General features: G+C 33.9%; 1 protein-coding gene and 1 pseudogene across 1 annotated transcript; one reads left to right on the plus strand and one right to left on the minus strand.

Annotated features, from left to right (window-relative positions):
• Positions 1 to 984: 984 nt before the first annotated feature.
• Positions 985 to 3,584, minus strand: LOC115970933 (annotated as a pseudogene).
• An 8,064-nt stretch (positions 3,585 to 11,648) lies between these two features.
• Positions 11,649 to 13,075, plus strand: LOC115978271 (E3 ubiquitin-protein ligase ATL4-like). Its single transcript, XM_031100295.1, has one exon. The coding sequence runs from the start codon at positions 11,771 to 11,773 to the stop codon at positions 12,842 to 12,844; it is 1,074 nt and encodes a 357-aa protein (XP_030956155.1). The 5' UTR covers positions 11,649 to 11,770; the 3' UTR covers positions 12,845 to 13,075.
• The last annotated feature ends 3,919 nt before the right edge of the window (positions 13,076 to 16,994 follow it).

Below are 16,994 nucleotides of genomic sequence, written 5' to 3' on the forward strand. Positions count from 1 at the left end.
TCATTTTAGGGTAATTTTTAACTATAAACGAAGCTTTAATCTTTCTCCTCAATTCTAAAACAAAATACCCTTATGACTTTCCCATATCAGCATCCCAAACATCCACAATCACTCGTAGCCTTTACAAAACACACAAGTCCACAATATCCGACCTCAACATTTTAAAATCTTAAAGTCATTGTCGCACAATATAAAATGCAAGCTCCCTTCCCTGGTTGTAGCCAACTCATAAGGATTAGGATTAGATAGGATAACAATGTTGTAACTAGGTAGGTGTCGTCAAAAGATTAATGGTACATAGATCATTTTTTGTTTCTGTATTTAACATGGGATGGTATGAAGAGCTATGGATAGGTATATATAAAGGAGTAGAAGTGCAAGAGGTAAAAATGATGAATTAAAGTGCAAAGAGTTTTGCTTGTATATGTGAGGGAGGAAATTTTTTGAAACATTAGACCAAATAAAACAAAAAATCTTTATTTTACAACTAAAAAAAATCTTGAAACATTGAACCAAATGAAACAAAAAGTCAATATTTAATTTCTTCTTATCTTTATTGTGACACTTGGAAATTTTCAATTCTCATTATTTTTGAAATATAATAGACCAAATTGAAAATATTGCAAACTTTATAAAAATACCGTTTACCAAACATATTTTCTGCCTCATGCTGCTTGAACATTGACTTGAAGCATTCATCAATTGGTAGTAATTTCATGGACTTTGTTAAAGAAATGTGAACCATTCACTCTTTGCAACGTTTGAAATCAAGTGGCAACAGCTCATTTTCGACTGGTGATGAAAAGGAATAATGAGCACAGTAAGCTCGAATCATCAACATGCTCAAAGTGTGTTGGAAATGAATAAAGGGATAAATTTTGTAGGCAACTAGTTAGCCAAACCATAGCAACCTGACCAAAATTCTAACAATAGCTAGTGAAAATTGTGCCTTTGATCTTTCCTACCACCTTTTTTCTAGTGTGTCTTCAATAAGGGTCAAGGTTGTTGGACAAAATATACAATCCCTATTGATAGAAGCTCCTGAAAGGCCAAGGCTGTAGATATAACAAAACATCAACCTTGATTCAATCCAATCCAAAAACAGAAAAGGGATAAAAAGGTCTTGAACAGAGTAGTAGCAAAATAATAAACTCCCAAGATGATACATAATGCATTATTTACAATGCAACGTTACCACTTAATCGAGGCATCTGAAAATGTGGACTTTTAACACAACATTGTCCCTCATAATCAGCTCAAATATGCAAACATCACCTACTCGCAAAGTATTTTCCGTTGCAAATGCAGACCAACCAGCATATAACTTACACGATGAACGCTGGTACATTCCTTCATAAGCGTATAACTTAACTGGCCATAATCGGTCTGCAACCTGGAGCTTCACAGTGAGTACACTTCCTTTGGTGATAAAGCCTTTTCGCAATAAGTAGTGGAAAATGCCACTGGGTAAACTCTGTACAAAAAATAATAAAAGATATATAAAAAATAGTAGAACCCAATTGAATGAAATTAAAGCAGTTTTGAGGCAATAATATTATTTGTTACGCTGATGGTTGAAGGGCAGTCATATGGATGCCAGTGATTTGATTATATTGTTCATAATGACTTTACATTCTTATGTGATTTACCTAAGATGATACTGTTAAATATAAATTAAACTTCAATTCCCTTAAAAACACAAAGAAGCAAACATCATTACCAACTTATGTCCAGCAACAACTCTCTGCTACATGCTTTCTAATTAATCTATGAAAAATCAAAGTTAATAGGAGTCGCATTTCTAAAACCCAATAAGATGTTCAGCTGAAAGCTTACCATACCACCCTTACGAATGTATGATGGTTGCATGATAACCATGAAAAGGGGATTATCTGATTTAAAAGCATTGGCTCTCACAAGATTTTCAGCTTTTCCATTAGTAGTCATCAATTCTTGCTTCTTCTCAAGAACCTTACATTCTTGGTTCTTCACAAGAGCCTTAGCTTTTAGCCTTCTCCGATTGGTAGACATGCCTACACCACCATCTTTCGTAGGACAATGGTCACGTGATAAAGACACATCTTCCATATTGCAATCAGATTCAGGTTTAACTAACGGGCTGCTTTTGCGTCCTACTCGATTTCTTCCAACCCCATGAGCTGATCCTGAAATGACATGAAAATATGAAGTCATGCACTTGAAATTAATAGTAAACAGGCTTACAAACTCAACCAGTTCCTTACCATTCAACAGAGGGCAATCAATATCATTAGCAGCCCGGAAAATGGAAACTTTAAAAGCAACTTCAACGCCATTAATTAGCTCAAAGATACAAACATCACCTACTTTCAAGTTATTGTCTTGTGCAAATTTCTTCCAACCCTGCCAAAACTTGGCCTTTGTTTGTGCTTTGTAGAAACTTAACAGACCAAGTTCCTCCATTAAAAGACCGAAGGATGACAAATTCACCACTCATCTTCCTCATGTATTTTTTTGCAAAGCTGAATGATATACTCTATAAAAGATAAAAAATGAAAAGGGTAATAAGGAAGATTTCTCCTTTTCAGCCAACAAATAAAGGAAAAAATGCTTTTGGTTTTGCTCTACAAAGGAAGAACCAGTTTGTATCTTTGTTCTCATGCTAATGTATGTCATCTCAAAAGTGAAGTCAACAAATTTTTGAGCCTGCACATTTTTGAACTAGAAGCTTACCAATGAATTCCCAGGGTAAACATATGATGGCTGCATGACAAGCATGAAAAAAGGATTCTTAGATTCAAAAGCTCTAACTCTCTGAAGAGCTCTATCTTTCTCACTGGCAGACAATGTCCTCTCAATACCCTCAGATTTTGGGCATCTCTTTGTAGCTCCATTGCATTCTTCTGCTGAAAAATGAGGTTCAGTTAGGGGCTATAAAAAACATGACACTGTTATACTTTCACAGTCGTTCACATCTGCTATTTCACACTAATCCACAAGTGCTATGGGAATGTTCACATTTTAAGCACATAGAGTGGATGTGAAAAAAAGAGAAGTGAAATAGTAGATGTGTGAGAATCAAAACCCCTAAACAAAAGTATAAGATTCAAACCTTTTGATTCTCGCCTAGTAAAAGATACCCCTGCATTCATTTTTGATTTCTCTAACACTGACCCTTTAGATTTAGTGAGTTCGGGTCTAAAATGTGTATCCCCTCCTGCATGCAAAACAGAACTTCCTGGATTGGTTTTTGCCCTTTTATTAGGTAGAGGGCATGGTAATGGTGATTTCTCCCTTGTTTTTCGCCTTGGCATAAAGCCATCCACGATTTCAAGAGAGTTATCAATATCATCCCTCTCAATGTCTTCCATCCTACGAACTTGGTGTTGGTCATCAAAAGGATAGTCTATTTCTGTTGCAGTGGCATCAAATATGAGTACATAAAAGTGTGACTTTCCTTCATATCTGAAAACTAGCAAGTGCCCCAGGGCTAGAGCATGACACCTTGCAAATTCGCACCAACCATTTTGAAACCAAACCTCACCATTGCATTTTGTCATCTTGACTTTCCATTTTGTACCATTTGGAACTGTAAGAAATGCCATATTTGACAGATCAACTCCATATTTGCTTGTAAACTTTTTTGGAATCCGCTGTAAAAAGAATCTTCATAACATAAATGCAGGCTTTGTAAATAAACACATGCAATCAATCAAGCTCTATTCTCCTTGTGCAGTCAGTACCATTACAGGAAAAATGGATTTAGTCTTTCTTTTTATTAATACTTAATAATAATTCAAAGAAGATACTTAGAAAAAAATTTGAAGTGGCGTTTCAAAGGGGGGAAATGGTTTACAGAGTAGGGAAAATTAAAAGAAATTTGAAGAAGGAAAAAAAAAAAAAAAAAAACCAGACAAAAACCATATAGACAGTCCCAGATAGTGTCATTCTGCAGATAACATTCTGGTGATACAGCAACACAGTAAACGACCTGCAGCCTGCCTAAAGAGTTGAGTCACACGACATGTAGTTCAGTGAGGGATGATTAGTGTCAATTCTGTTAAGAATGAGAAGCCACGTGTCCTGTATTAATTGGTGCTTAGAAAATCTGTTAGTCTGTGAGTATTTTCCGCTAAGTTAGTTAGAGTTTGTTAGGGAAAATCCTAATGTATAAATACATCAAAGCTTGTAATCTTATAGTGTGAATAATAATACAATTCAATAGTATATTGAACTCAGATATTCTCTCAAGAATACCTCTCTTTTCACCAGAAAGATGTCAAAAAATAAAATAAAATCTCATGGGATATATTGTTCCACTATATAAAAAACTCAAAAAATCCAAGGCTACAGCCATAATCTACGCGCATTACAAAAGGGCAGATTTACATGACTACATGTCACATAGAATTAAGTCCTACTATTTGCTTGTACTGTTTTCTTCTACTATTCTTGTTGTGCAGTCAAAGAAGGATTAAGACTTTTTTTTATTCTATTTTATTTTATTACCATTATTATTGTTGAAAGAATATAATGATTGAATAAAAAGAACTGAAGTGTTATGTGGAAAAAAAAAAAAAAAAAAAACCAATATAGGTTTACCTAGTGGATTATAAAGACATTGAAAAAATATACAGTCCGAAAAGAAGAAAAAAGAACTCATGGCCTAACTTGTTCCAACATACTACTCCTTAATCAAAACAGTAACCTTACCTATGCATTACAAAATGAAAGTTTCCATGAGTACTACATGTTACATGGAACCAAGTTCACGGATTTGCTTGAACTTGGTCATCAACAAATGTAAAATTTTCAAGAATCACAAATAAATAAGACAAAGTGGACGTCGACGTTAATTAGCATATGATCTTGGGAGAGAGAGATCATGAAAGTGTTCTTACTAGCTTTCCTTCTTGAAGAGTTTGAGGCATAACAATCTTGAAAAAGTGTGGGGCCTTTGTGGTAAGATCAGCAGGGCCATCCTCATTGTCTCTCCGCCATTGAAAAGTCATAGTTCTAATTGAAGAAGTTGAACTATTTTTTGCTGAGAAGGTGAACTTAGATGCTTCTTAAGTTGAGTACTAAAATTTAACACATAAAAGCTAATAGTAATAGAGCCTGAATCGTTGGCCTTTGTGCTTTTTTTTTTTTTTAACTTTAATAGAGGCCATTAAAAAGAGTAGGTAGAGTAATGAAAATCCAATTAAAGCGTTGTCAATTCAAGCAAATCAATCCCAGGTGGGAGCTAAAGTGAAGTTACAACCTACAATTGTAATAATCAATATTTATTACCACCTTCCACCGGTCTGCTCAAGCTAACATCCCGTTTAATTAACTAATTAAACCTTCTAGCGAAGTGGCCAATGGGGCAATACCACTTAAGCCTATGGACTTAGACGCCAAGTCCACCTTGCCTTAAAGTTTTCTTAGGACTTTTTAGCAAAAAAAAAGTTTTCTTAGGACTTAAAAATTGTGAAAAAAAAAATATTATAATTGTAGAATGTTAATTTTTGTTTTTAAAGAAAAAATATTAGATAAAAAAGAAAACCTAACTCATAAATTATTGTACAACACAAAGAAAAGACCGCCACAAACTCTGAGATATATATATATATATATATATATATGTATGTGTGTGTGTGTGTGACTTTACAGTCTACTTAAAACATGCATGTTGTAAATTCCTAATCAACTCCTTGTTAGAATAGAATTAGTGACGGAACTTGAAATTTTATTTGAGCGGCTAAACTGAATATATCATTTAAAAAATTAAATCTAAAGAGTAATACACACACATATATATATATAATTTATTACTTATACATGCATGGTACATGGAATATGGATAGGTAGAATGTTTAAAATTTTGATTTAACCCGTGATATTTTCTTATGTAAACAAAAATATTTATATCAAATAAGTCTTTTTTTTCCTTAAAAGAATTTTTTTTTTTTTTTTTGCAAAAAAAGTAAGCCTAGTAAAAATAAAATATAACTGAAGTATGTATAGTATACATTAAAAACACTTTAATTTGATGGGTTATATATAGCATAAAAGTAATTAGAGATAATCAAAAAACATTAGTCAACTATATAAATGTATTATATATTTTTTATAAAAATCTAGTGAGTTGTTATTAAAATTTATATTCAAAATTATTTGTCTTTTACAAAAAATAAAAGAAAGAAAGATATTTGAAAAGTCAGGCGCCATGCATGTCTCCCAATAGAATAAATAATGCATTTCTCTTTAACCAAACCCGAAGAGATCACGGTTTCCATACCCAAAAAAAGAAAAAAAAAAGAAAAAAAATCCCTGAAGAGATCATAAAAGAAAGATATCAATGTTTGCATACAACATCTAATTAAAGGGTGCGTACGTATCGTTGGCCTTTGTGCTTTATAGAGGTCATTAAATAGCTAGAGTAATGCAAATTCAATTGAAACGTTGTCAATTCAAGCAAATTCAATCAGACAGATATGGGATATGATCAATATTTATTACCAAATTCATCAAAAAACACAATATTTATTATCAAATCCCATCAGTCTGCACAACATAGTAGCCGAGTTTAATTAGCTACCTACTGCCGTTTTTTCTTTCTCCCGTTTCTTTAGGTTTGGATTTTGTAGCAGAGTGATCAATCCACCAATGCCATGTGTCCAACCAGGGCTAGTAATAATACTCGCAGTGGTAATTAAAATTTGGTAAAAGTTAATAGATATTAGAGACATTAGTTAAAAAAATATTTTAAAAAATTTTATTTATGAGAAAAAAAAAAACAAATATTTTTTATATTTATGATAAAAGTGGTATCAAAACTTGCATAAAATTATCTATTATTAAATGTCCTAAGGGCACATGTAAACTAGACTTAGAGTTACTATATTAAGCTTTCCAATTAATTTCAAATATATGGCTGTATTGAATTTAGATTAAAAAAAATATTATTTTGGTCCTTATATTTTGAGGTCAATCAATTTACAACCGACGTCTTAGTTACACACAACTTTATAATAACAGAGTTTAATTACTATCCACTTACCCTTTTTTTTCCTTCCTCCACTTTAGGTTTGGATTTTGTAGCAGTACCCAATCTGTCAATGCCACGTATCCAAGCAAGGCTAGTAAATAATACCAGCACTAGCGGGGTAATTAAAACATAGGGTTACTACATTCGGCTTCCCAATTAATTCAAATGTTCCATTAAAAAAAGTTTAATTTCCCAGCCAAAAAAAAAAAAAAAAAAGTTTAATTTCAAATGCATGCCTATATTGAATTTATTTACCCTTTGAAAAAGAAAAAAAGTGTTTCATTGATCAATACAACTATATACTTAAATTTGATTAGAAAATTTAATGTAGGTGCACAAGGACGGCTCTACATAGAGTCCGGATGGTCACAGGACCACCCTGACCTAAAAAAAACAATTATTATGTATAAATTTTAAAAATTTATGTTTTTTTTATCTTTAAAATAACTTTGTGACCACCCTAAATTTTTTTTAGGCCCAACATAATTAAATTTTGGACAAAATTTGGTTACAAACTTAGCTAAGACTAAGGCTACAACTCTATTCAATATTTTTTTATTGAATGTGAATTTTAACAAATCCACAATTTAATTACATTTTCTTCTTAAATCCTCCTTACTTGCAAAATTTCAAGAATATAAAAAATCATTAGCTATGTTGTCAATCAAATATTTAAATTTCAAATTTTTGTAATCTAAAATTATACATAAAAAATAATTTTTTTGATCTAATGGTAAATAACACCTGATTGGCATGAAATCTTGACATGTTTTAAGAACATAGAGAATATACAATTCATCAATTAGATTTTCAAAATATGTAATAATGTTAATTCATCTAGTGAGAGTGACTACAACTAAGTTTGTAGCCAAATTTTATTCTTAAACTTTAGTCCCCTTAACAATATATTAGGTCCTTACAAATAAAAAGAAAAAGTCCAAGAAAAATTTTATTTAGCTAAACTTTTGAAAAGATATAGCTTACAACATTGATGATGAGACTATCATATAACGATTTCAAAATAAAAAAATTTATGGAAGGAAATTGTAAGATTTTATGTATTTGCATGTGTGTGTGTGTGTGTTTGTCAATGTTGATCTCTTATTAGATTGGCGATAATTACCCAGTTTCCTTTAATGACACTCTCTCACAAAAAAATCCCTAAATCTCTCAACTGTAGTTGCAGCTACTATTAGTCCAAAACATATATAGATCCATAAAATTGAATTAGTAATTAAACTATAGGTACTCATTTGCAAAGCAAGACCATTAACAAGTGATAAATCCGAAACATAATTTAGCTATGATATAATATGGAATATATATCCAAATCAAAGTGTTGGCCTTAGATGGTGAGCTTAAGTTAACCGATCTTTTATCCAACATATCCACAATGAACAGATAAATATCAATAATCTGAGCAGGGGCGATGCCCACGAGAATGCGTTTTTCTATAAAATAATACAAACATTAAGACTAACGTTGAAGGTAAAACCAAAAAAAAAAAAAAAAAAATTGATTATATGATTTTAAGTGGGTGCTATTTTTGTAATTAAACCGAAGCCCCACCCCTAGCCATTTTATGTCTCACATTGCCTCCCCTCTCTCATTTTCTTCAGCTGCCCCTCCCTCCCATGGCTTCAATAATTAGAATGATTAAAGAATCGAAAAAGAGACCAATTCTCGATTTTGACCAAACCGATTATATGCTCGGTTCCTGGTTGAATTGTCTTATCTTGTTTTTAAAACACTAATCACTCCCCTCTTCTAACTCACGCCCCTTTCACTCATCACCCTCCCTCATGACTAAATCTTCAAGCATTCATATCTTCTTGGTCATTCTTTTACCTTCTCTAGTCAAGACCTCCATAGTAGTAAGGAGTCCTCTTCATTAATCCTCCTAATAGCCAAAACCCAATAAGATTAGAGAGGTGGGTAGAGGAGTGCAAATAGATAAATACAACTAAGAGAGGGAATAAGAAGATGAGTAGGGGGAAGGGTAGTGGGAAGGTTTTATATATATATAAATAAATATATATATATATATATTTTAAATGTTGGGTAGTTTTTTGTTTTTATTTTTGTGAATTTATAGTTTTGACCTTATTTCTTATATTTTAGGAATAAGGATAGATTAATTCAACTAGGGGTATTTTCGAAAGTCAAAAAGGTAATAACTAACTTTCTGAAACTTTTTTTTTTATAAGATCCGAATCCTTTTAATATATAGAGATAAGCAATGTTATAATCAGGGACGGAGCCAGAACTTTGAGTTAGGGAGGGCGGTTTTACTGTTGGCTGTGTGCAGTGATTTCAACCTCTAATTCTGCTACTTAGTTACTGAGATTTTTTTTTTTTTGGTAGTTAAGAACAAAATTATTTTTGTTTAGAATTTTTTTAAAGGGCAGGGTTATTTATTTTGGATAAAATTAGTTAATTAAGCTTAATTTTGTTTTTAGTTTTATTGGTAATTTTTGTTGTTGAGCTAATTTTTTTTTTTTTTTTTTTTTTTTTTGGCTTGAATATTTTGTTTTAGATTTTACATCTATAAATTTTTTTATGGTCACTAAAATGGGGAAAATACTAGAGCTGCAAGTTTTTTTATAAATTACTTATTAATAAGTGGTTACTAGTAAGTAAAAAAATGATGTAAATGATGTGCCCATATGTGAACCAATAAAAATTTACTACCAAAAAAGTTTGTAAAAATGTTATAAAAAAAATTTGTGAGTATAGCATTACTCTTAAAAGAACCAATAATATTCTTAAAGGGAAATAAAATGTAATTTTATATAACAAAATTGCTAAAATTAATACACATATATATAATAATATTTTTTTAAAAAAAATTAGGAGGGGCTAGTCCAAGTAGTTCCGGCCCTTAATATACTCCTACCATCTCGCAGAGGGGTGAACCCAACCAACCTTTGTCTTATCAATTTTTGTCCTATTGGTAAGTCGGTCCATTAAACATTTATCTACATTACCAAGCTTTTTATGTAGACCCTGAAAATGGGGGGTGGGTCAGAGACTCAGATGGAACTTTTGTCCTATTTTTGTGGTTTACTGAGAACAAGTTTTACCAGGGGTTTTGTGAAACAAATGGGTAAATAGTTCAAGTGACAGTGACACATATAAGAAGATAAAAAAAGACAATTATTCTAGCTTGTAAACTATGTGCACCAAACATAATTTCAAGGCTTTGTTTGTTTTTGTTCAGTTTTTCCTTGTGAGGAAAGAAAACAAAACCAAACAGTTGCAGAGTTAAACTACGTAAGGAAACCCAAACCCAAAACCCTTTATCATTATGTCATCCGTCTCCAACCACCATACGAACCCCGAGTCCCACCCGGCTCTGTTAAAAAAAAACCAATAATATATGGGTCCCAACCTGTTCTACATTTTGCAACTCACTCTTTCTTCTTCATTATCCAAATTCACCCACATATATCACTATTCTCTGCAGTACTGCCTCTCTCTCTCTCAAAACATGTGCAGCGGTAGTAGCAGCAAATGCAGAGCATTAACTCTCTCATTCATTCATTCATTCAATTCATAGGTCCTTACTCTGTACTCCATGTAGTCAATGTTAGTCTACACGAATTAAGTGTAACCCACATTGAATGAGTTTTTTTGGTTCACCCACCCCACCCAGCCTTGGCCACACCTCCTCTCACCAACACCACCTTCACCAATTTTACCCTATATAATACACCACACCCGTACGCTCATCGGATACCTGTCTCACGACACAATATATGTCTCATTTATTAGGCATCTATTCTCTTCTTCACAGCACGTGGACTGATCAATGCTAAGAATACAAAAAAAAAAAAAAAAAAATCTATAATTTTTGTCACAATTCGTCATATGGTAAGTTATTAGTGGTGGAGGTGTGAACCTACTATTTTACCTCCACCATTTACAATTCTTCAAACGGCAAACTGTGACAAAAGTTATGATTTTTTTTTTTTTTTTTTGTGTTTCTAACATTTTTAGTGTGGATCCCACATGACTATGAGCAGTCTAGTCCCTACAAGTCCAATAATTATATCAAAGTATTAGGGTGAAAATTAAGTATAGTTCCTTATTAATTTATAGAATATTAGGTTCATTAATTAAATTCAAATTGGATTGAAATTTTTATAAGGAAATCTAATGTAGAGTTAGAAAATTTTAAATATCATAAGAAAAAAAAGCTATGAAATTCTAGCTAAGTTTTACCAAGATATATATCAATAATTAATAATAAAAATATATATAAACAAAAACCTTTTTTTTTTTAGATTATAGTTTCAACTCGTGGTGTCCACATTCATGATAATGATTTTTTGCCATCAAACTAAGAAACCAATTAATTTGTAGTACAAATAAAAATCCCTTAATCTCTTATCTCACAATAAAAAATTTTATAAACGAATCCAACTGAAACTCACACATAAACAAAAACCTTTGACTAAATAAAACCTTTCGTTAAGAAACTTCACTATCTTATCCATATTATCAAAGTCATGTTTTCATTTACAATCAATTATAATAAAATTTTAGTATAGACCCCACAATGTTGTAGGGGCTAAAAACCGATATATGTCATGCATGATCATGATCTACAGTACATTCTCCAAAGAAAGGAAACTCTTACAAAACAAGACACGCGTCTATCTCTTTTACTACTGCACCATTCCTAACTAAACCAACATTTATATATACTACACGCACTCTTCCTCGCCGCCATTTCTCTCTCTCTCTCACAAAACCATGTCGCTTCCTTCCTCTTCTTTTCCCTATCTTCCACCGCCTCCATTGCCAAACGACTTCGGAACTAGCTCATACCCATACGGCACGTCGTTTACCTCACCACCACCACCACCTCCACCACCGCCGCCACCGCATTCATCGATGAACCCTAGCATTCTCATCATCGTTCTCATCCTCGCCGTCACGGTCGTCGCCTCCGTCTCTCTCTGCCTCCTCCTCCGCCACCTCAACCGCCGCTGCCTCCGCCACCTCAGCAACTCCTCCGCTACTACTACTACTACTACTACTCTCACCTCCAGTGCTTCCGAGTCTCAGTCTCACGTTCTCTCCAACCGACGAGTCTCGCCGGAGATTCCTAAGAGCACGATCATCGACTCGCTTCCGCTATTCGCCTTCTCCTCCATCACTCGCCGCAGCAATTCGACCTCCGCCGACTGCGCGGTTTGCTTGTCGAAGTTCGAGCCGAACGACCAGCTCCGTCTCTTGCCTCTCTGTTGCCATGCTTTTCACGCCGAGTGTATCGACACGTGGCTCGGGTCGAACCAGACCTGTCCGCTTTGCCGGTCGGCGATCGTCGCTTCTGAATCGGATATCATGAAATCCACCGGTGCCGGAGCAAGTGACAGTTTCCGGTTAGAGATTGGCAATGTGAGTCGCCGTAGAGCCGCTTCTGATGCCGGCGAAGCAGGCCGGAGATCGTATTCGATTGGCTCCTTCGAGTACCTCGTCGACGACGACTCGGAGATCAGCGTGAATCACGCTCACCGGAGAAGCGTATCGGATAAAGACGACAGCGGCCTCTTGTGGACTCGTCAGCCGCCGCCATCGGTGCCGCCGGAGTTGGACTCAACTCTAGGTCCTGACGTGGCAGCTGGAAGAAGCTGGCTGAAGGACTATATAGACAGATTCTCAGCCTCAATTTCATCGCGCGCTATGTCTTTTCGGAGTTCCGGTAGATTTTTCTCAGGAAGTAGTCGCCGGAGCGAGCTCTCCGGCGCCGGAGAATGGGACCTCGAAAGCAATAGAGTCGGCGAAGAGATAACGGAGATGTTCCGATGGCTATCCGATAGGTAAAATGGTAAATAGGATATTTTCTTATTTAGAAGATTTTGATTTTTAATTTTTGTTTTTTTTTAATCTTTAAAAAAAGAAAAAAACAAAACAAAAATTCACAATCTATTTTTTGCTATATCGGCTCCAAATAGATTCGCACATTTTGTCTTCATTCAAAATTTAGAGTCGATTTAGCAAAATTTTGATTGGAAATAAGGAATGTTAGAAAAATTGACGGTGGAGATTTCTTTTTCCTTGAGTTTAATGGTTGAGATTGGATATAACAGTTTCTAGAAAAAAAAAAAAAAAAATTAAAGATTAGTGATGGTATTGTATAGTTTATTTAGACAAAACGCAAATTTATGAGTGATTTATTAGTGCTCGAGAGATAAAATAATGAATTAATGCTAGAGAATTGATTTAGGTCCAGTACTTCATTACACTAAAGTTGTCGGAATTGTTAGGGATTGCGACTCGTAGCCATTACACTATAGCGGTGTACTCAAACTTTACACGTTTGCCGTGGGTCTTTATGATCCAGTGGGTGAGGTGTGAGGACGTACGTTGTTTCGAGCACTTATTTATGATACACACCAACCATTGTAGTGGTGAAGTTATTGTTTGACGTTGCAAACTCTAATCAATTTATTTGATTTGGGGCCCTAGTAAGGAGTTCCCAAAAACTTAAATTGCTTGAGTAGTTATCAAGGAAAAATGAACTGAAGATTGGCTGAATTGGTAATGTTGACTTTGCCTTACTTTTTCATATCATAGACACAAAAGAAATTTAGGGGGGGTAGGATTGTAGGAATATATTTTCTTTTCCTACTGGGTATTACTTTCTTTTGGGATCCCTAGCTTGTTGAAGTTGTTAACTAGAAAGGGAAAAGCAAATTCCTGAATGGAATTTAAAGCTGTCAAAGATTCTAAGTATTGGGGTTTAGAGGTACATTTTAAAACTTTTTCCTTTTTTTATTTCCTAATGTTTGTTACTTAAAAAATATATTCCGAATCAATTTTCAACGTCTAATGCAAGTTTTCAGATGTTACAGAGTCTTCTTAATTACTACCTCAATAAGTGGCAATGCTTTAAATAAAAATTTGACTCATCTATGTGTTAATTATTCATACTAATTGTGCTTAATTTTGGGTTTAGTCCCATGAATAAAGGGAGTTTAATGAGGTCAGATTCTATTGCCAAATCAAAATTGGTCTCATTACCTTGACAGTAATATTAGAGGTAAAAAAAAAAAAAGAAGGTAATTTTGGGTTTACTGCTGCGCACATTGACGTATAAGTTTTGGTGAGATAGGAAAGAAAGACCGGGGTTTAAAGTGACGTATAAGTTCTGGCGAGGTAGGGAATAAAGACCAGGGTTTAGGTGAGGTAAGGAATAAAGACCGGGGTTTAAAGTGATGTATAAATTCTGGTGAGGTAGGAGATAAAGACCGGGGTTTAAATCTCCTTGAGAGTAAATTAGGCTTGTATTGGGTAGAGCTGCCCAAAGTCATTAGTCATTTTCCATGCTCAAGCCCATCTGGTTTGCTGAGGGACCAAGACAACTGAAAATCCCCGTCATAAACTCTCCAGGACAAAAATATAAAAATTGGGCAAAATCGAACATTTAGTTCCATTGACTTGCTAGACCTTAAAGATAGTTGTTGGCATTTATTTAATAACTTCTTCCCCTTTCAATTAGCCCCTCACATTCCACTCCAAAACTTTTTCTTCTTCAGAACATTCCTTTCTTTAAAAAATAGAAATGGAAATGAGGAAAGATGATGTGAACTGATTAAATTTAAACCATTGGTTTCACACGACTATGTTACATTTCCCTATTATTCCACCAACTTTTTTCTGTTAAATACTCCATATGAACTACAAATACGTTTGGGTTGTTCACTTTGGCTCATAGGTGATTGTTGGGTGTGGGAATGAAATAATTGGATTAAACATTCTATTTTCATAGTTTTGCTAATACACAGCAATACAAGTTGGTATCTTTTTTTGATAGGTAAAAAAAAAAAAAAAAAGATACCAACTTGTATTGCATACGAGCTGGTATCTTGTGTAACGGTTGCATACAATGTCCTTCTACATGGCTGTTCCTTACAAAATATCAGCTCGTATGCAACTGTTCCACACCCATGTTAGAGGGGTGTTGTATGCAATTGTTACACAAGATACCAGCTCGTATGCAATACAAGTTGGTATCTTTTTTTTTTTTTTTTTACCTATCAAAAAAAGATACCAACTTGTATTGCTGTGTATTAGCAAAACTATGAAAATAGAATGTTTAATCCAATTATTTCATTCCCACACCCAACAATCACCTATGAGCCAAAGTGAACAACCCAAACATATTTGTAGTTCATATGGAGTATTTAACAGAAAAAAGTTGGTGGAATAATAGGGAAATGTAACATAGTCGTGTGAAACCAATGGTTTAAATTTAATCAGTTCACATCATCTTTTCTCATTTCCATTTCTATTTTTTAAAGAAAGGAATGTTCTGAAGAAGAAAAAGTTTTGGAGTGGAATGTGAGGGGCTAATTGAAAGGGGAAGAAGTTATTAAATAAATGCCAACAACTATCTTTAAGGTCTAGCAAGTCAATGGAACTAAAAGTTCGATTTTGCCCAATTTTTATATTTTTGTCCTGGAGAGTTTATGAGGGGGATTTTCAGTTGTCTTGGTCCCTCAGCAAACCAGATGGGCTTGAGCATGGAAAATGACTAATGACTTTGGGCAGCTCTATCCAATACAAGCCTAATTTACTCTCAAGGATATTTAAACCCCGGTCTTTATCTCCTACCTCACAAGAATTTATACATCACTTTAAACCCCGGTCTTTATTCCTTACCTCACCTAAACCCTGGTCTTTATTCCCTACCTCGCCAGAACTTATACGTCACTTTAAACCCCGGTCTTTATTTCCTATCTCACCAGAACTTATACGTCAATGTGCGCAGCAGTAAACCCAAAATTACTTCTTTTTTTTTTTTTTACCTCTAATATTACTGTCAAGGTAATGAGACCAATTTTGATTTGGCAATAGAATCTGACCTCATTAAACTCCCTTTATTCATGGGACTAAACCCAAAATTAAGCACAATTAGTATGAATAATTAACACATAGATGAGTCAAATTTTTTATTTAAAGCATTGCCACTTATTGAGGTAGTAATTAAGAAGACTCTGTAACATCTGAAAACTTGCATTAGACGTTGAAAATTGATTCGGAATATATTTTTTAAGTAACAAACATTAGGAAATAAAAAAAAGGAAAAAGAAGGAAAAACAAAAGGAAAAAGTTTTAAAATGTACCTCTAAACCCCAATACTTAGAATCTTTGACAGCTTTAAATTCCATCCAGGAATTTGCTTTTCCCTTTCTAGTTAACAACTTCAACAAGCTAGGGATCCCAAAAGAAAGTAATACCCAGTAGGAAAAGAAAATATATTCCTACAATCCTACACCCCCTAAATTTCTTTTGTGTCTATGATATGAAAAAGTAAGGCAAAGTCAACATTACCAATTCAGCCAATCTTCAGTTCATTTTTCCTTGATAACTACTCAAGCAATTTAAGTTTTTGCGAACTCCTTACTAGGGCCCCAAATCAAATAAATTGATTAGAGTTTGCAACGTCAAACAATAACTTCACCACTACAATGGTTGGTGTGTATCATAAATAAGTGCTCGAAACAACGTACGTCCTCACACCTCACCCACTGGATCATAAAGACCCACGCCAAACGTGTAAAGTTTAAGTACAACGCTCTAGTGTAATGGCTACGAGTCGCAATCCCTAACAATTCCGACAACTTTAGTGTAATGAACCAATTCTCTAGCATTAATTCATTATTTTATCTCTCGAGCACTAATAATAAATCACTCATAAATTTGTGTTTTGTCTAAATAAACTATACAATACCATCACTAATCTTTAAATTTTTTTTTTTTCTAGAAACTGTTATATCCAATCTCAACCATTTAAACTCAAGAAAAGAGAAATCTCCACCGTCAATTTTTCTAACATTCCTTATTTCCAATCAAAATTTTGCTAAATCGACTCTAAATTTTGAATGAAGACAAAATGTGTGAATCTATGTGGAGCCGATATAGCAAAAAATAGATTGTGAATTTTTGTTTGGTTTGGTTTTGTTTTTTT

The sequence above is a fragment of the Quercus lobata genome, chromosome 2 (genome assembly GCF_001633185.2).
Source record: "Quercus lobata isolate SW786 chromosome 2, ValleyOak3.0 Primary Assembly, whole genome shotgun sequence".
In the NCBI taxonomy this organism is placed as follows: Eukaryota; Viridiplantae; Streptophyta; class Magnoliopsida; order Fagales; family Fagaceae; genus Quercus; species Quercus lobata.